Source organism: Leucoraja erinacea, chromosome 5 (assembly GCF_028641065.1).
Source record: "Leucoraja erinacea ecotype New England chromosome 5, Leri_hhj_1, whole genome shotgun sequence".
In the NCBI taxonomy this organism is placed as follows: Eukaryota; Metazoa; Chordata; class Chondrichthyes; order Rajiformes; family Rajidae; genus Leucoraja; species Leucoraja erinaceus.
In genome coordinates this window covers 52,177,843-52,198,900 of record NC_073381.1, presented here as the reverse complement: position 1 = coordinate 52,198,900, position 21,058 = coordinate 52,177,843, and the positions used below count along the sequence as shown (strand labels likewise).

At 41.6% G+C, this 21,058-nt stretch overlaps 1 protein-coding gene across 1 annotated transcript in view; it reads right to left on the bottom strand.

The window, feature by feature from the left end:
* Positions 1-268: 268 nt before the first annotated feature.
* Positions 269-21,058, bottom strand: part of stx7l (syntaxin 7-like) — a 47,307-nt gene continuing 26,517 nt past the window's right edge. The window contains exons 4-10 of the mRNA XM_055635602.1: positions 20,591-20,681; positions 20,038-20,175; positions 12,505-12,554; positions 11,511-11,604; positions 6,359-6,431; positions 2,292-2,374; positions 269-1,282 (exon numbers count right to left, since the gene is read on the bottom strand). Of these exons, the coding sequence (XP_055491577.1) occupies positions 1,187-1,282; positions 2,292-2,374; positions 6,359-6,431; positions 11,511-11,604; positions 12,505-12,554; positions 20,038-20,175; positions 20,591-20,681 (625 nt within the window). The 3' untranslated portion in view covers positions 269-1,186. The remainder of the gene's footprint in view (positions 1,283-2,291; positions 2,375-6,358; positions 6,432-11,510; positions 11,605-12,504; positions 12,555-20,037; positions 20,176-20,590; positions 20,682-21,058) is intronic.

Below are 21,058 nucleotides of genomic sequence, written 5' to 3'. Positions count from 1 at the left end.
TTCCACAGAAGTCTTTCCTGAAGATTATCCAGTATAATACATGTCCATTGACATTGCTGTGTTTTACTCTATGAATGGTAAAAACAAAAATTGTCTCCATTTTTAAGGCCTATGGATGGTGGCAGAACAGGCATTGATTGAGCTTGAGTTTTTAATGGAAAGAAAGCCTTTATAAACCACTGCAGTCCATCAGGATAAAACCACCGTCCCAGTCATTCCTTTAATCTGGTGTTGAGTTCCAAATGTCATTCGAGTTATACTGAACCATGGAAGTGGAGAACTTTTAATAATATTTGATTATTCAGATTAGTGTATCAGCAAATGCTTGACAGATTGCAGTTATTTTGTGAATATTCTTCAATTGCCACATTGTTTAAACTTGGTTGACAGCAAAAATAACTATTATATTGACAAAGTTTATTTAAGTAGCATTTGGATTTTTATACCATTCAGTCTAATTTTAAATCCAAAATTGCAAAACTATGTAGAAGCACAGAAGTTGTGTCATTTTGAGTGTATTAAAATGTTTAATACATCCCTTGGAATACAAATATAGTATATTCTGTATTGTTCATTAAGTTAACACACAATACAAAGGGGTGCATATGGTACAAAGTCAGACTGGTTGTATTCAGTGCAAATATTGCAAACACAAGGTAATTGCGAGTTAACTTTCAGTAAGACGACTGTAGATACACAGTTGATAAAGACTAAGTGCATTATTACTTCATTTAATGATTTGTTTGGACAACCATGAAATCAAAGCTGTCGATGAGCAAAACATAAGAGATTAGTGGCATCATTTTAATGGAAAACTGAAGTGTCCATTTTGGCATTGGTCCATCTTCTTATGCCTAATGGAATGACTTTTGCCCATTACTCAGGTCAAACTAAAATAAATCTATAATAGTCTGCAGATCTCAGCAATTAAGTTATGGCAACCTGGCAGAACAAAAAAAAATCCAAATTATGTTTTGACCTGAGCATTTAAACAGTGGCATCTGAATTAGTGAAGCATGGCAGTTTGAATTACAAAACAATTTTGATTACATTGTTAGAAAGCACATATTGAATATTTAATTCCTAAATGTATTTGAATAAAGTATTTGTCTTCAGTAAATAATAAATTTTGATGTTTAATGCTAACCAGCATTCGAGTGCAATGACTTTGCTTAATCTTCTGACTTCATTTCTTCACTGTTGCCCAGATAATGAGTCCCACCACGACAGCAAGGATGAGCAACACGATAATTAAGATGCAGATTTTCTTACGGGATTTGCGCTATGGGAAGTATAACAAGTAAATTTATATTTAAATAAAATTGAAAGTGATAAAACAAAACTGTAATGCAAAAAATAAAAGCTTATTGCATAAGAACTAACATTCTGCGGTGGATAAATGAATGACTCCCTAACCGAATATAGGGGAAATTTGCTGGATGAAAAAATTTAAGGAATGCAAGGTGTGAACTTTTTAACAATTTGTAATAAATGATTTGGACAAAGGGACCAAAGGTCTGGTTGTTAAAGTTGTTGATGACACAAAGGAAGTTAAGAAATTAAGTTGTGAAGAGGACATACATATGCAAACAGAATATTAATAGGTTAAGTGAAGGGGTAAAGATGCTTTGCAATGTTTTATGAGGAAAGGTTTTGCAAGCTATTTTCCATTGGAATTTAATGAGCAAGATATAACCTGATCGCAACATACATGATCCTGAAAGGTCTTGTTAGTGTAAATGTTCCCTGTTACAAGAAAGTTCAGAATTAGGGCCAATGCTTAAAATCAAGGGATTACCAATTTAAGACAGCTGAGGTGATTTTGTATTCCCTTGCAGAGTTATGAGTCTATCGAAGTTTTTTCCTTAAATGGACATTGGAAGTGGACTTCTTGAATATTTTAACAGTAGTGGTAAATAGTACCTTGATAAGCAAGTAGCTGAAAGCGTTGAGGTGTAGGCAAATTGTGGTGTTGTGGTTCAATTGGATCGGCTATCATCTTATTAAATGGCTGAGTAGGCCAAAGGAACTCAATGTGCTCCTAACTAATTTGTTCAGATTGTGTTCCTAAAAAACACACAAATTCATCAGTATGTAGATCTTATGTACAGGAGAGATTAAGCACTGTACAATAAACTTCGCATAATGCAGGCCAACAGTTTCGCAGCAGATCATGATTATTTTGCTTTGAATTAGATCAAAAATAGTGAATGTTTTCCAGGTGTAAATTTTCATTCTCAAACGCCTAATTTTCTTGCCATAATCCATTTGTTATTCAGAAAAGGCCTTACTTGATATTCAGCTGCCCTACTGAGTTGCTGGTTTGCTTCATGAACATGTACTTCAGCAGTTTCCACATTGGCTTCAATGCTGTCTACAGAAAGAGTAAATAATTATTGAAACTTAAAAAATATTAATATGTTCAGAAATTTAACCTGCACTATTAATTTCTCAATTCGTCCTGTCATTACATGATGCTCACAGTATTGTTACCCTTCAAAGTATAGTCACTTGTGAATACATAATAATTAATTACAGTACAGTTATGATGCACATAGACAGATAATGGGGGGATTAATATTAAACAGACACTTCCCTTTTTGTTTCTAAATGGAGCAATAAATCTTATTACCTCAGCTTAGCATTTAATTTAGAAAGTGAGAGCATTTCATTTAGAAAATGAAATGCCAACTTGAATTACGTACAAATGTTTTGAATAGCATTGAATTGAAGCCCATAACTCCTGATTCTGGGTAATGCAGGAAAAAGGGAGCAGTATGTTGACATATCCCACGTCAGGCAGCTTGCTGTTTCTGTATAATCTTGTATTTTTCCATTACACACCAAGCTTGTTAGAATTTCACAGTTATATATATATATTTGGAACTCATGACTCCTATATTTTAATTGCAGATAGTTACACATATAACTGCACTATAATTTATGGACTTTAATACCAGATTTTTAATTTAGAGAAAGATCAACTTCAAAATGCATGCCATTCATATCACTGAATCTCAATTTTCTTCACTTTGCTTCTCGGGCTTTTTAAAAGTTTGCCCTTATTTATCCTGATTATTTTAATTGCTTCCTTCACAAAAACTTTAAATATTGTGACGTTGAAATAAACTTTAACTTAAAGCCCCTGTCCCACTTGCGTGTCCTTGACACGCTAATTATGCGACCTTGTGGTCGCGTTGACGCGCGCCGGTCCCACGAAGGTTGTGCGCGATTTCATGCGCCCGCACAGTCGTCTGGAGCGCGTGACGTCATTTGAAGATGGACACAAAATGCAGGAGTAACTCAGCGGGACCAGCAGCATCTCTGGAGAGAAGCAATGGGTGACGTTTCGTGTCGAGACTCTTCTTCAGTCTGAAAGTCTCGGCCCCGCTCTGGGAGCAGAGTGGGGGCGGATCCGGACTGCAACGGCCGTGAGCCCCAGGCTGAGCTCGGCGATCGTTTGCCTGCTTCTGCTGCTGTTGGAGGTGAGACGTTGCGTCGGGCCAGGGTCTTGGGCCTGTCCCACTTTGGCCGTCAGTTACGCGACAGGCCATTGGCGCGCGAAGATTTCGTTCGCTACAAGAATTTTGGTGCCCCGCACGATGTCGCGCACAACTACATACCCCTCCGCGCTTCTCAGTGGGACCGGCCCCGCGCGGCCATACGATGCCCGTGCGCCTCAACGCGCCGACGAGGTCGCGTAATTTGCGTGCCAAGGACACGCAAGTGGGACAGGCCCTTTAGTCACCAAAAGCTCACACAAAATACCAGATTATTTCACTTCACTTTTTCCAATTATAGCCCCCTAGTGGTAAGACTCAGCCCTCCACAAGTCTCGGGCTTGAATAGCTAGTGCACCAATCCACATATGCCTTGGCTTTGACCTGAGCTCACCTTTTCGCTTTCACTTCTTTAAATTTCTTTGCATAGTCCATCAACATATCTCTTAAACACCTAGCCCTATTAACCTGTCCACAGGAATTGTTCCATTTCACATGATTCAGACATCAAACTCAAACACTTTTTATTAAGATTTAACTGTAAAATGAAGTTTAGTATAAATGCAGAATTTTGGCTGATAAGCAAGATGGACATATCAAATGTTGGAAGGCATAGCTTTAAAGTGAGAGTAGTAAAGTTTAAAGGAGATATGTGGGGCAATTTATTTTTACATAGAGGGCGGCGAGTGCCTAGACTGCTGGCGATATTAGTGAAGGCAGATACAATTATGGCATTTAAGGTATTTGGGGATAGGCACATGGATGAGCAGGGAATGGAGGGATATGGATTATGTGTAGGCAGATAAGAGTTGTTCTTGGCATCATGTTCAGCACAGATATTGTGGGCAGAAGGCACTATCCCAGTTCCTTGATCCATGGTCAATGACATACGGCAACATCAACGAGTAGTTTTTATTCCTATCATTTTAAATTAGCTGCTAAAAGGCACAAGAGGATGAGGAGAAGTGAACTGGAGGTGTGAAATGATCAGGACATATCAGGGCTGGCAACAGATGACCTCAGGCAGGGTAGTTCCCTGGTAAGCCAATTGTTGGCTGGGGAAGGTGTGATCTCAAGAGGGATATACATTGTGCAAGCTGTGGAACTGGTTAAATTACTAGGGTGGAGGAAGGGGAAAGGGGAGGACAGGTGAGGGAAGTGTTAGTAGAAGTTACTTATAATTAAATCATTCAAATTTTATACCACTAGGTTGTAAACCTCCCAAGCAAAATATGGGGTGCTGTTCCTCCAATGTGCATGTGGCCTCACTCTGGCAATGGAGGTGGCCAGGACAGAAAGGTCAGTATGGTAAAAGGGCTTTCTCACGGTGCGACCTGACGCAAGTCTTAACAAGAGTTTAACATCGTGGGAACCTCCTGCGATAACAGTACGGCATTCGTGGACCACCGAATGCCGTACAATATTTTTGAATTTCTCCAAGAGTGACTTGAGCACTTTTTGGTGAGCGTTGCAACATTGTATGAACGCAGATGCCAGTGCGATATCCGTGCGATATCCGTAATGACTCTTGCGGGTACCGTGGGAACTCCTGCGAACGGTAAACCCGGAAGCTTGACAGAGGGGACATAAGGTGAGTAAAAAAGGTGGTCTCAATATCGCCAATGGACCATGTGTCCATCGAGGACGTCCCACCTAATTGTCATTGTTTGAGAATCTTTTTCACAGTAAGACTTGCAGAGATGCCTCTCAGAAAAGCGCAAAGAGAGGGGTCAAAGAAAGTCAGAAAGTTGTTAGCCATGCAGGTAAATGAGGAGGAGACTCAGCAAGAGAGACAGGTGGAGAGGCAAGAGGAGATGCCAGAGATACCACTGCCTGTGGGCTCCTTGGAGCAGGGAGAGGGTGATCAAGGTGGATATGAGATTGCCTCCCCAGTAGCTGTTGCCTCCCCAATAGCCTCAGCAGACGATAACATAAAAGGAAGATGGCAGAAGGTAAGGCCATATAACTTCAACAGGGAACAAGAGGGGGAACTGGTGGAGTGGTGCCAATGCAATGAGATTCTCTATGACAAATCCAGAGAGGATTATAGAAATAGGGAGAGAAAGCGCAACCTGCTGGAGACGAAGGCTGCGGTGTATCCCGGGTGCTCATGTGAGTATCTATAACAATATATTAGTTTATGTACAGGATAACAATTTAATGTTATCCATGATTTAAAAACATACAATGCTACAGATGTAAAAGTGCTGTTTTTGCAGTTACCTTTAATTTATCTTATAAGTCTGTCTGTTCCCTGCAGCTGCAATGTAAAAGTAGTGGCAGACAGCGCTAATGTTGCGCTAATGCATACAGCGCGTCAATGAAAATAACAACCAGCCTGTACTCGAACCAACTATCTATAGGCATGTCTGCAAATGAGCCAATTCTACGAACGGAGGATATTTATATAGTGTGTGAAAAAAGGTTACATCATTTGTGCCATGTGATTAACTACACTACAGTCCACGATGTGCATTCACGATTAACGGGAAAGATCGGGAGACGGACAAGTCACTCGCACAAATGACAGAATTGCCGAGTACCGTGGGAACTCTTTATCTACCCCCCGTTATATCGTGCGGAACTCGTGTTGGACCACGACCACTTCACTCTGGTGACATCTTGCGTCAGGTCGCACCGTGAGAACCGGCCATAAGGGAAGTTAAAGTGTTAAATTTTAAAAGAGAGTTAAAAAGTAATACATTCTAGAAATACTACAAATAATTATACGCCATCTCAAAATTGATCAGATACTGTTACTACCAACAATATTTTCTATATTTTTTCATTGCTGCATCTATATAAAAAATAACACAAGACTACACAATCAAAACACAATTGGAAAACCAGATGCTTACCGACTAGGTCTCCTTGTTCATGAATCATCATTCCCAAGTCTTTGAATATTTCATTAATATCCAGGATATCAGACTGAAATGAAGTGGCATTATGTTTATAGCAGTTTATTAAATTTAAGAAATGCATCAGTAACATCTTCTAGTTCAGAAGATTCAGCAGATTATTATGGAGAGAGATTGGGTAGGCTCAATTTGTTTTTTCCTGGAATGAATTAAACTGATGGGTGGCTTGACAGAAACATACAAGATTATGAGAAACATACACAGGGTAGATGGTCAAAATCTTCTTTCCATGGTTGGGGTATAAAAATAAGAAGGCATAGGTTTTGGGTGGGAAGAATGAGTTTTAAAAGGGATCTCAAGGGTTAGTTTTGTTTGAAAAACAGAGTGGTTGATACCTGGAATGCTCCGCCACTAGTGGTAGTGGGACCAGATACAATTATTATGTTAGACATAAAATACTGGAGTAACTCAGCAGCATCTCTGGAGAGAAGGAATGGGTGACGTTTCGAGTCGAGACCCTTCTTCAGAGATGGTCTCCAGAGATTCTGTCTATCCCGCTGAGTTCCTGAAGCATTTTATGTTTATCTTCGATTTAAACCAGCATCTGCAGTTCTTTCTTACACAATTATTATGTATTATGTTTAAAGGGCATTTAGATCGATACGTTAATATAGACAAATGGGATCAATGTAGATGGGCAAAAAGATAGGCATGGGCATAGTGGGTCAAAGGCCCTATTTCTGCCATACAGTTTTATAACTGTATATTCTATTAACATTCTGGATAAGAGAATATGCCAAGAGGCATGTATAGGGATCCGGAATGTTGAATTGAAAGAGCCTAACCGCACATGGGTTGTACATTTGTTGCAACCCTGTAAATATGAACAGGGCTCCAGGATAATGAGCAAACAAGCCATCACAACATAGTGAAGAGCCATACAAGTTGGTGGATTGAAAATGAGTGCAGTTGTGATAGGGGAAAATATAGTTACAGGAATGGATACTGGATGGAAACTTCACTCTAGTCACAAACTTGTAGGCTGTGATGCCCATCGAGTACCAGGATTAAGGTCATTTCCTCAAGTCTAAAGAGGAAAGGTGTGGGAGGGGATAGATCCAATTGCAATGGCACACATAGGGCCAACAAAGGAAGTACAGCAGATGGGTTTGAGCAAGCAAGATCTAAATTAAAATAGAACCATCGTAATAATCATTGAATTACTACCCGAGCTATTTGTAAATTGGTCTGTGGTCAATTAGATTGGAGAGTTAAATGTGTGGATCAAGACTTATGTGGGAGAAGTGGATTTTAAGTCTTGTGGCAATGGCACAAATATTGGGGAAGAGGAGCTGTTCTATTAGAGTGGTCTTCACTCGAATTGTCTAGGACCAGTGTTCTGTCAAATTGAATAATTAGGGATGTAGACAAGGTTAAAATTAAATGGTGGAAGGGGTATGGTTGAGAGGGGAAATTTAGAAAGTTAGATAAAATGATACGGCAATAGTGCAGGAATGCATTGTGCACAATGAAAAATCAGTGTGGTAGGAACAGACAGAAATGAGGCAAATAATAGCAAATAAAGCCAAAATAGCAGATAAAAGTAAAGAGAAAATTAAAAAGTCTATTTGAAAGCACATAGCATTTACACCAATTAGATGAATGATAGCACAAACTGAAATGCACAAGTACAATCTGATGGACATTTTCAAGGAATAATTATGGCAATCAAAACAAGGAATTAAATATTGCAACAAAATACAAAGTGTTGGGGTAACTCAGCAGGGTAGGCAGCATCTGTAGAAGGAATGGATAGATGGGGACCTGGTATTTCCATACCTGTTCCAATTACAACCTGTATATGTGATTTTAGCAGTAACGTAAATGCAAATGTAAATTCAAGTCCTAAGGGGTCATAGATTTCCCTCACAATTCAAATTAAATGTATTTTCGTCTGGGGGCCACTGAGACACTCACCAACACATCAATGTTGTAGTATTAACATACAAGAAAACCAATAAGTAATGTGTATGTAGACACACAACTGCAGATAGGCTGTGGGTAGAGGTGCTTTTTTGTTTAAGTTCGTGACCCAAATCACCTGTATTTTTAACATATTGTGTAAAAATATTATAGAAATGATACCTGAAACTCGTCAAGAACAAAACCTGCACATATTTTTAAAATATGAGGGAAAACCTCAAATTTTCCGAGTAGTAATTGTCCAATCAATGCACGTTTGACATTGCGTCGGACGCCAATTGACCAATCACACGCTTTGTTTCATGGTAGCTAGGCAGCGAGCACCCTGGGATCATGGCTGCCTCCTAATTACATCAAAACAACAGCAAGGTTTCTCCTACTCCTGCATCTATTGCCTATTGTTTCGAAGGAATATAGGTAATGCTAACCTTGCTGGGAGGGTCGTGGCTTCACAAGCTGCACGGGCAGCGAGAAAACTTCTTCAGCACGTGGGCGCCTCTGACTAAAGATCCTATAGGATCTTTACCTCCGAGCTCGCGATCTGCAGAACAAAGATCCTATAGTGGAGCTGAGCTGTAGGAGCTTTGCTGCAGAACTTTCTCGATCTTTCTACACCTTTTGAAGAACGGGGTGGTGGGGGGGGCTAACGTACCTCGTGGAAAACTGCGAATGCGCGTTGACAGCAGCTGCATTAATCCAGAGCGGGGGTGGGGCACGAGGAAAGGCATTGTGAGGTCAGCAGCTGGGCAACCTTAATTTTTTTTTAAATGTCAGTTTGGTTATAAATATTAGTAAATATCTCGGGAAATAATTGACCAAATTTTTAGGGGATTGGATTTTTGAAATCATAAGGAAAATTTCTACCAGAAGATTAAAAAATGTCACTGTTATTGTAACGTCTAGGCAGCGGTCAGATTGAAAAAAAGGTCAGATTAGTCAACAATTTTAATTAAAAGGTTGGGAAAATAATGAACCAAATGTACAGAGGATTTCCTAAATCACAAGGAAAATCTCTACTAAAATATGTAAACATTTCCCCGTTTCAACATCTGGTTTTCGAGGAGATACATTTCAAAGGCAAAATGACACACGCACCCACAGTTTTAATAGATACTAGACCAATTGCAGACCTGTCGGGTCTGTTCCCCCAATGCGCGGTTTGGGGGGGGGGGGGGGGGGGAGGCGGCGGCGACATGCGGCGGCGCACACACTAACCACCCTCATACACAAACTAACTACCCCCCTGCACACACGCTAACTACCACCACTTTGCTATTATATTAATATTATTAATTTGCTCCTTTTACCCCATAACAGCCCTATCTACTGATGCAGGGCCCCCAACTCGCAGGAGCGTAGGGGGGGGGGGGGGGGGGGGGGGGGGGTAGAGAGTGAGGGCAGAGAGAGAGAAGGGGCAGAGACATAAGTTGACGGGAGGAGGAGAGGCGGGGAGGGTGATGGGGGAGAGAGAGAGAGGGGGGGGAGGGAGGGGGAGAGGGGGGGGGGGGGAGAGGAGAGGGGGGGAGGGAGAGGGAGAGAAAAATAGAGAGAGAGAGGGGCGGAAATAGAGAGGGAGAGAGAGAGAGAGGTGGAGAGAGAGAGGTGGAGAGAGAGAGGTGGAGAGAGAGGTGGAGAGAGAGAATGTAGCGAGAGAGAGAGAGAGGTGGAGAGAGAGAGAGAGAGAGGGAGAGGAGAGAGTAGAGAGAGAGAGAGAGGTGGAGAGAGAGAGAGAGGAGAGAGAGAGAGAGAGAGAGGAGAGAGAGAGAGAGGTGGAGAGAGAGAGAGAGAGAGAGAGAGAGAGAGGTGGGGGAAAGAGAAAAGTGGGGGAAATAGGGGAGAGAAAGAGTGGGGGGGGGGTCGCAAGGTTTTTTCCAAAGCTCGCTTGCCCGCTCACAAGGTTTTTTTCAAAGGCCTTGCGAGCGGTGCGACTGGCAACGCGTTCAGTTTGCAGCGGGAGGGAGGGGCGTGACGTCACTCTGCGCCATGGCAGGTTTCCCAGAGGGCGTAATGGCCGCGAGGGGCACCTTCTCATTGCGTGCCCCGCGCGACGATAACGGCCGCCGTCGCCATGTTCTACCATCGGGCGGGGGAGACGGAGAGGATTCAAAAGCAAGCCGGTGGCCTCCGGTGACCGGCTGTGGCCTCCGGTGACCGGATGTGACCTCCCAATCTGCAGAACACTCGTTCTTTCTGCGCAGTTTGAAGAACGGGGAGGGGGGGGGCACGAGCGAGCTGGGCCACGAGGATAGGCATTGTGAGGTCAGCAGCTGGGCAACCGTTATATTTTTTTAAAATGTCAGTTTGGTGATAACTTTTAGTAAGTATCTCGGGAAATAATTGACCAAATTTATAGTGGATTTTTGAAATCATAAGGAAAATTTCTACTAGAAGTAAAAAATTCACTGTTTCTGTAACGTCAGCAGCTGGGCAGCGGTCAGATTTTAAAAAAAAGGTCAGATTGGTCAACAATTTTAATTAATAAGTTGGGAAAATAATGTACCAAATGTGCAGAGGAATGGATTTCTAAAATCACAAGGAAAATCTCTACTGAAATATGTAAAAATGTCCTCGTTTCGGCGTCTGGTTTTCGAGGAGATACGTTTCACAGGAAAAATGACATACACACACACTCACACACGGAGTTTTAAAAGTATATAGATATGATATGATATTAATATGGTTTAAATAGACAGCAGCACGGAATTAGGCTCCCCACGGAGTAATACGAGCATTGAACACTAGATGGCGTGTACTTTTTCAGTTTCATTTTCTAATTAGCTTAATTAATTATTGTGCAACTTTTGGCACTGACGAGTTATGACCCTTCTCAATTATATTTTATCTAAATCTGTGCAAAATTTCAAGTAGTTCCCAGAAATGGGTCACGAAAGTTAAATTCTAGACACATTTTCGATGCTCGGCCCACAGCCCAAGATGCAATACAAAATAAAACAGAATGTGCTGGAAAATACCTGACCTGCTGAGTTACTCCAGCACTACTTTCTTTTAAATAAATGGTTTCAATCCATATCACATAATTCTCAGCATTAGAAATATTGTGCCCGAAAAGTGTTACCCATCAAGTCATCTAGTGAAAAAACTATTATAAAAAGATTACATCACAATTAAACACTTTATCAAGCATTATCTATTACAAGCAACATACCTCCAGCTGCACAATAGCATTCTCCCTATCTTTAATGAGCTCCAAGTCTTCTTCTGTAATCCCATCTTCTATTTGATCTTGAAACTGATTCGGACTACAATATAAAACATTGAAACCAAGTATTAATACTCAAGTCATTTAATTTATGCTACTCTCCACTCTACCAGACTTTAACACTTCATACTGTGTATCTGAAAGCTGGTTATCTCTAACCTTATCGGTTCATCAACCTGAAATATTCACTGTTCTTCCCTCCAGATCTTCCAATATATTCAACTAAATCAGCCACAACAAAGTCTGATGGTGATCAAATCTAAACAAATGATAAGATTCAAGTTTTACAGCCAAGAGACAAAGTGAAAAGTTAATATTAAGCTATTTCTGCTGATGCTGCTGCCATCAATTGTCAATATTGGGGGGGGAGGGTCGGGTTGGAGAGAGCATATTATAACTAGAACAGCTATATTATGTTGAAGAATTCAGCAAACCAGAAAATTGAATTTATTATTGAGCTATTTAAGACCTTTTATAAAGTGCAAAATACATAAACGTAAATATAAACAAGCTTCACATGTATACATTTATTTTGAAAAGCACAGAATTTAATTTAAGAAGTTAATCCATATAACTTTAAGAGGTGAGGGAAACATTAAACATAAGGTAATGCTTTACATCTTATATCATGAAATATAACTCCTATTTAAAATAATCTCAATAGTTTTGATCAATATATATTGTCATATCTGATTAGCTATTTAATCTCCCCGCACAAAATGAAACCCATTATAAATATGTACAGTCTACTGTGCTGTTTATGTATTTTTCAGTCCAACTAAATAGTTGGCCTATGAAACAACGCTACTCTGAATTTCATTATTTGGTGTAGGTATTGGTCATCAATTGAATTGGAACAACATAATTGGATGGACTACTGCAAGAAAATAAATGTTGTATTACTGTATACATAATTGGTGCAACTAAACATAATATTTACGTTTCAAGAGACAGCAGAGTCTCGCCTCTTTGACTGTCAGGCGCACCCGTCTGAAAAATAAATAAAAGATGGGAAAAAAATTAAATGTGCATCAAAATATCCAGTGATACATAGTGCGATGCACAACTATGTCATACATTTTATTGTAAAGTTGACATTCTGATTGTTTCTTTAAAATCTGTACAAATCTTCTCAGCTTTTGTAGGGAAACAAATTGATGATATTAGGTTCTATAATGTATGACATTGGGAATGAAGGGCCTGTTTCTGTGCTGTATGGGTCTATGATTCTAGTGAGGGGTGCTTGACTAAAACCTACAGATCCCAAGGAATCTTGAGAGGGTTAATGTGGAGAGGATGCTTCCAATTGAGAGAAAATCCAGAACTAGGAACATTGTTTAAATGTAAGGAGTCATCCATTAAAGACTGATGAGGTAAAGTTTTCTTTCTCAAGAGCATTTCTCTTTGGAACTCTCTTCCTCAAAAGTAGTCTTTGAATATTCATAATGCTGGGGTGGACAGGTTCTTGATATAGTAACATGGGTGGGGGTTGAGGGGTTGAGGGGAAGGGGAATTGAAGGTCACCTATGAATGAATGTCGAGTTGAAGTTACAATTAAATAAATCGTGGCCTCCTCGCTGTGGCTAATGTGCATGTTAATTAGAAGTTGGAAGCCACATGGGCCCTTAATGGCTTGTCCTGCTAATCAGTAAGATTGTACAGCCATCAATTCCACCATTCCAATCCACTTTCAAGGCCAGTTTTTTCTGGTAGCCACATCAAACTTTCTCAAGTTGATGATTTGCAGCTTCTATCAAACTGGCATGTTCTCATTATAAGTTTAATAAGAACCCAAAATTCTGTAACATCAAAGCAAAAAAAACTGCAGGTGTCGCAATTTGAAAGTGGCAGATCAGGCATGTTTGACCTGCTGTACATTTCCAGTATTTTATGTTTTAGTTTTGGGAGCATAACTATTCAGGTGCCAATTTTCCAAATTCTAGTAATATATAAGCCATCCTTCCATCAAGTAAATGTACGGAAATTCAACCTGGAAGCAAGGGACCTTTATTTGACATCACGCATCACACTACAAATGCATATATCTCTCAATTCTTGAATTAAAATTGGTTTTCACTTGAAATTACAATATTGACCGACAGTGAACAGGGGAAAAATAAATTATCTGACGCCGAACAAACCATCTTTAATTATAAACAAGATGTATACATTTTCCTTAGGGAAGCTATTGATATTTTCCAAATTGGCTCTTGTTTATGAAAAACCTTTAACACCTAACAGAAAATACATTCATCTCAATAACAGGGGAGAAAAACTATTATTAAAATGCTCAAGAGACAGATTAGTTAATTAGTCCAATCAGAAATCAATACATTTAATATCTTGGCACAATAGTTCAATCTCAATATTCTGATTGCTCATGTCTCAATACTGAAAGTGAAACAGTGGAAGCCATTGTTTACAGACGACTTAAATGCTGTTTACAATAAACAGGATGTCAAGTTTGCCAGAATATACAAAAATAACTCATTTGAGAACTACCCTATTAGGCTACATGGGCCAGAACATTCAATCCACCAACTAGAAGTGGATTTATTTTCAGGTAGGAAGGTGGCTGGACTGATGAAGTCACTTACTGATCACAGAGCTGATGCCCTCTCTACTGCTCACTCTGGTGAAGTCAGTCCTCAATCATGTCACTGGCAGTGCAGGATCACCCACCCATCAACGGTTAACTTTTGTTGACAGCAATCCACAATTATCTGCAATCTTTCAGTACAACTGAACTGCTGAGTAGTGAAAGTCCCTGGCTGCTTTCAGTGCATAAGTGGAATGTATAAACTAACCAATACTCAACATTTTAAATCACACACAGGAAAAGACAAATATTGAATCAATGCAAATGTATCTAAAACGTAAACTAGAGACATGATCAATATCTTTAAAATGATTGTCAATATGCTGCTGCTTCATCATCTGCTGGTGAAATTTTAAGTTTTGAAGTTGGGTCAAATCTTAAAATTCATTTTCCACACATAATGTTTGACCTGCTAGATGTTTTCAACATGTTCTGTTTTATTTCAGGTTTCCATCACCTACAGATTTCATTTCCAAAATTTCAGATCTCCGGCACCTACAGTTTAGATTTTCAAAATGTCAGTTCTGACTGTAACAGCCCTTTTTAAAATGCTTTCACATTATTCATAAATACAGGAATGCCACTGATTTTGAGGAAACTGATGGTCCGGCACCTTCTTTAAGTCAGACAATATTACAAGGGTACACAAGAAATATCCTCTGGCCCCATGGGCGGCCGCCAATCTGACCCTCATCGGGACATTCGAGGTCAACTCATTAACTGATGCCCGTGTAAGAAATACAAATTTTAATGTAAATTTAATTTACATTGAATATTTGTTTTATTTAGGTTTCTAGCAGTTCATGGTGTTTTAGAGGGGGGGGGGGGGGGGGGGGGGGTGAGGGTGTAATAATTAGTGGGTCAGAGGTATATTGCTGAATTATTATTGCGTGACCTTTGTTGGTCCGGCATAACAGATAATCCGGCAAGGTTCTGGATCCAAGGGTGTCAGAAAATCAGTGTTGTACCTGTATCTAAAATAGTTAGCATTGATGATAAAAATAAAACAGATACACACGCGGCAGTAAATGTGGGTTTGGTGATACTAATTCTCCTCTCCAAGCAACACAAGCACAAGCTGTTCCTTAAGCATTCCAGAGTCCTTGCTATTTCTGGATCGGGCTGATATAAAACATTACACTTAGAAATAAATATCTTACCAATAAAGAACTAGACAGGGGAGGCCTATAAGGAGCATAAAAGGTGTAAGGAGGTGCTCAGGAGGACAAAGTGAAGTCACAGGATATCACTGGCAGGCAAGTTTGAGGTAAATATGAAGCTATTTTATGTATATTAAGGGCAAGAGAATAACCAGGAAAATAGTAAGGCATATTAAGGACAATAGGGGTGATCTGTGCTAGGAGCCAGATGGCATAAGTGAGGCCCAGAAGTAAATGAATACTTTTGAATTGGTATTCACAAAAGGAGTGGACATTGCAGTCCAAGGATTCAGTAAAGGGCAAGGTAAAATGCTAGGCAAAGTCAGGTACTTGGATAAACTCCCAGTACCACATGACATTTATCCCACGCTGCTATGCAAGGCAAGGGAAGAGATTGCTGGGGCTCCGAATGAAATTCTTAAATCTTCCTTGGCCACAGCAGGGCTCTCGCTTAACTTTTTTTCCCTGTTGCCAGCCGGGCAACCTTGGCAGCTTTTTAGGTTGCCAAATGACAGTTTAGGTGGTCATTTAAGACGGTTTGCATGACGCGTGCAATAATGTGCTCGGACGAAGCGCGTAGTTACCAGTCGGAATTATACTCAATGAAGCATTCACATATTATTTCTGCTTCAAATAAAGTCACAAACTAAACATATTCACCAATGAAGACATGATATATCCCACAATGACATGCAGCAAAATTATGACAGTATCTCAACTCTTTTTACACATTGCAATTAATGCAATTTCTATTAGTTCTTTCCACTTCCAAACAAAAATGTGGTTGGATTATTCAGCGTATGATCAACCTGTGTCAATAAATCCTGGACCATGGTAACATATATGCGTACGTATAGTTGTGAATGTTGCTCATTAAATAACTACAGTGCTGATACTCCATATTAAGAGCCGTTAAAATGAATTATGTAATAACATGTCAACGGTAGCAGTGACAATCGAACACTGCGGTTTTAATGTTTCACGTATTCACAATTTAATTAATCCATCTTTATGGATTAAAACAAATAATAACATTGGGAATTAAAACACATTTGATTGCATTCCGTTATCAAACATAGTCAATATTCGCTCTGAAAACATTTCCAGGACAATAGGGTCAGGGAAGGGGGTGTGTGTGAATCAGTGCGGGGTGGATAGATGGCGGGGGGGGTTAAAAGGCAGTCGGTGCAGAATGGATGGATTGAGGCAGGTGAATTAGTACGTGTTGGTTGGTGTAGGTAAAATTGTGAGGGGAGAGCACGGGGGATGTCAGTGGTGTTGAATGGGGGGGTTCAGTACGGGATGGATGGGGGTAGACAAAAGTGCTGGAGAAACTCAGCGGGTGAGGCAGCATCTATGGAGCGAAGGAAATAGGCAACGTTTTCGGGTCGAGACCCTTCTTCAGACTGTTCCCCCCATTCTTCTTGAATGGGAGGATCAGTACAGGATGGATGGGGGGAGTACAGGATGATTGGAGGGTCTGTGCAGGATGAATGGGGAATCACTACAGGATGAATGGGGGAAGGTGCAGGGTAAATGGAGGGTGGGTCAGTACGGGATGAATGTGGATGGGGGATCAGTACAGGATGGATGGAGGAGGTGCAGGATGGATGTGAAAGGGGTAAGTACAGGGTGAATTGGGAACCAGTGTAGACTGGATGGGGGGGGGGGGGGGTTATGGCGGCAAGAGAATTAATGTGAGGTGGATAGGGTGATCAGCGCAGGATGAATAGATGGGGGGGGGGGGGGGGGAGGGGGGGGGGGGCGGGGGGGGGGGGGGGGGGGGGGGGGGGGGGGGGGGGGGGGGGGGGGGGGGGGGGGGGGGGGGGGGGGGGGGGGGGGGGGGGGGGGGGGGGGGGGGGGGGGGGGGGGGGGGGGGGGGGGGGGGGGGGGGGGAGGGGGGGGGGGGGGGGGGGGGGGGATGGGGGGGGGGGGGGGGGGGGGAGGGGGGGGGGGGGGGCGAGGGTGGGGGGGAAGGAAGGTCAGCGCTCCTCAGACAACATGGCCCGCTGCCTTGGCCGTTGGGATTTCCTCGCCACCGCCTCCCTCCTCCGGCAGCCAACAGCAAGGTGCGGGGCCGAGCGGTGCAGCCCAAAGATCCTGTAGCTATAGTATCTTTGGTGCAGCTGCTTCAGAAGTGTCGGAGCGAATGACGGGTCCCGCACAAACTCCGTGCGGGTTTGTTTTGAAAGCGGTTATCCCGTTGTCGGATTTGCAAGCAGCGGCTCCATCTCCTCCTCCTCCCTGATAGCGGCCGCTGCTTGCAAATCCGACAACGGGATAATCGCTTTCAAAACAAACCCGCACGGAGTCTGTGCGGGACCCGTCATTCGCTACGACACTTCTGAAGCAGCTGCACCAAAGATACTATAGCTATAGGATCTTTGAGCTGCACCGCCGGGTGGTGGATTTACAAACAGCGGCCCTTATCAGGGTGGGCGGGGTGCGGAGGCACCCGGGCAACCATTAATTTCGAGCCCTGCACAGGCAAGGTACCAGAAGACTAGATGACAGCTAGTGGGACCCTTTTCAATAATAAGGTTAGCAATTCATAATCACAGCAGTATTTATAATACCCATATCAAATCAATAGTATTTAACAAAGTAATTATCGCGCTGACAAAGTAACCAGTAGATGGACAATGAAGGTAGACAAAAATGATGGAGAAACTCAGCGGGTGAGGCAGCATCTATGCAGCGAAGGAAATAGGCAACATTTCATGTCGAGACCCTTCATCAGACTGATGTGAGGGTGGGGGGGGCGGGAAGAAGAAAGGAAGAGGCGGAGACAGTGGGCTGAGAGAGAGCTGAGAAGGGGAGGAGAAAACAGGGACTACCTGAAATTAGTGAAGACAATGTTCATACTGCTAGGGGGCAAACTGCCCAAGCGAAATATGAGGTGCTGCTCCTCCAATTTACGGTGGTCAGATGGAGTAAAGAAAGAAAATAAGATGGAAGAAATGAAAAGCTTGAATATAATGGTGCAAGGCTCGTTTATGTACTTGGTGTGAAGACATTTGCCCTGGTAAGAGAACCCAAGACAAAAGGATTCAAGCATTTAAAAAAAAGTTGATGAAGACAATCAAAGTAGCCAAAATGTTGACGGGTAAAGCAAACTTGAAAAGATTAAAAAAAACTCCTACCCCGACCCCCTTTTCTCTTAACTTCAAGTCTCAAGGTGAAAATATGAAGCATGAAAGAAATGTTGGCATTTAGAAAAATGCAAATGTAGAGGCATAATTATTAGCTTACACCAGTTTATAGGATTGAATTGCAAAAGCTTGTCATAGAAACATAGAAAATAGGTGCAGGAGAAGGCCATTTGGTCCTTCGAGCCAGCTCCACCATTCATTGTGATCATGGCTGATCGTCTCCTATCAATAACCCGTACCTGCCTTCTCCCCATATCCCTTGACTCCACTAGCCTCTAGAGCTCTATCTAACTCTCTCTTAAATCCATGCAGTGACTTGGCCTCCATTGCCCTCTGTGGCAGGGAATTCCATAAATTCACAACTCTCTGGGTGAAAATGTTTTTTCTCACCTCAGTCCTAAATGACCTCCCCTTTATTCTAAGACAGTGGCCCCTGGTTCTGGACTTGCCCCACATTGGGAACATTTTTCCTGCATCTAGCTTGTCCAGTCCTTTTATAATTTTATATGTTTCTATAAGATCGCCCTCATCCTTCTAAACTCCAGTGAATACAAGCCTAGTCTTTTCGATCTTTCTTCATATGACAGTCCCGCCATCCCAGGGATCATTCTCGTGAACCTACACTGCACTGCCTCAATCATAAGGATGTCCTTCCTCAAATTAGGAGACCAAAACTGTACACAATACTCCAGATGTGGTCTCACCAGAGCCCTATACAACTGCAGAAGAACCTCTTTACTCCTATACTAAAATCCTCTTGTTATGAAGGCCAACATTCCATTAGCTTCCTGTCAAACTGTCTACTCATTGAAAACTGAGCATTTTCTGTCAAGTAAACTAATAAAAGACACAAAAAGCTGGAGTAACTCAACGGGTCAGACAGCATCTCTATGAAAAGGAATGAGTGAAGTTTCGGGTCGAGTCCCTTCCTCGGGTCTGAAGAAGGAGCTCAACGCAATACGTCACCTATTCCTTTTCTCCAGAGATGCTGTCTGAGTTACTCCAGCTTTTTTTTGTCTATCTTTGGTTTAAACCAGTATCTGCAGTTCCTTCCTACACAAGTAAACTAATGCGGAGGATAGCTTTTTAACCCATAGTAAGGGAATCAAGAACCAGAGGACAGAGGTTTCGTGAGAGGGAAAAGATGTAATAAATCCTGGCATTTATTTCAAGAGGGCTGGAATAGAAAAACAGGGATGTAATGCTGAGGCTCTATAAGGCGCTGGTCAGGTCGCATTTGGAGTATTGTGAGCAATTTTGGGCACCATATCTGAGGAATGATGTTCTGACCCTGGAGAGGGTCCAGATAAGGTTTACAAGAAGGACCCCAGGAATGAGTGGGTTAACTTATGATGAGCGATTGACTGCACTGGGCCTGTACTCGCTGGAGTTTAGAAGAATGAGCGGGGACCTCATTGAAACTTACCAATGCAGTTGGTGTATTAGTTTCTGAAACAGTGACAAAAACAGTTGAGAGCAAGGTGTTGAATGATGCACAGAGAAATTTAAATGAAATTAAGATTCCTTTCCTTATTTAATTTCAATGCATGATGAATACTTACAGACAGATGCGAACCAGCACGTACTCTTGCTACAAATTGTTTTTCCTTTTCAGCAACCTCTCTTTGAATTCTTTGGAAATTAGTCAATGCTGTAGTGAATTCAGCCACTAAACGATCTTTCTGTAACTTTCTTTGACGCTAAGACAAAAAAACAAATGTGTATTTTATAGTAACGTCCATTTTGCAAATAAAATTGTACACAAGCTATGGCGATTAATCCAAGATATCATCAAGCCAATAGTCATAGCCACAAGAAAATATTGCAAAGATAAAGCAAGCACAAAGGCTGTTCTGTCATTTAAGTAAAATTATTTGTAAAGGGAATTTTATGTATTAAATTTGAAGTTGCCCAGCTACAATGTTTTAATCAATGCCAATTAACATTTGCCATTGGTTACAGCCTTGTTTGGGGCTATTGTCTTTGGACTGTTAGGTTGCTTTTTTTTAAAAATGTTTTTAGTAATATTCTATTAATAATTTTTATTTTAAAACCTTGAATAAATCAGAATTCAAAGGCATAGGCAGGTTATTTTAACATAGTAAAGAACCTCACCTGTTCAATAACAGCTGGTAATGATCCGAATTCCTTTATGTACTTCTCTGTTTCCTTAGCCAGATGATTGACTAATTGTTGCTTCTGCTGACTAGCATTGGAAGGAAATATTTAATACTAATTATCATTGCAGTAATAATCAGAAAAAAATAAAAGATAACATTTAGGCATTGCCAGTTGACCAAAAAATAATTAGGCAAAACACCAAATGATCAGCACCACAAAACAACTTACACCTAGCTTGCATACGGGGCTGGAACGGTGGTCCGGTGGCTGGGGCGGCGTTCTGGCGGCGGTGACCTCAGTCCGGGGTTCGGTCGCAAGCCAGTGGCTGCGTCAGCAGGACTGGTGGACGGCAGCTTCGACCACCCCGGGCCGCGGTGATTGAGCCGCGGGACTGTTTTAACATCGCCCGGTGGGGTATCGCCTCAGCGCAGAGGGAAAAGAGGAGGGAAGAGACTGCAGACC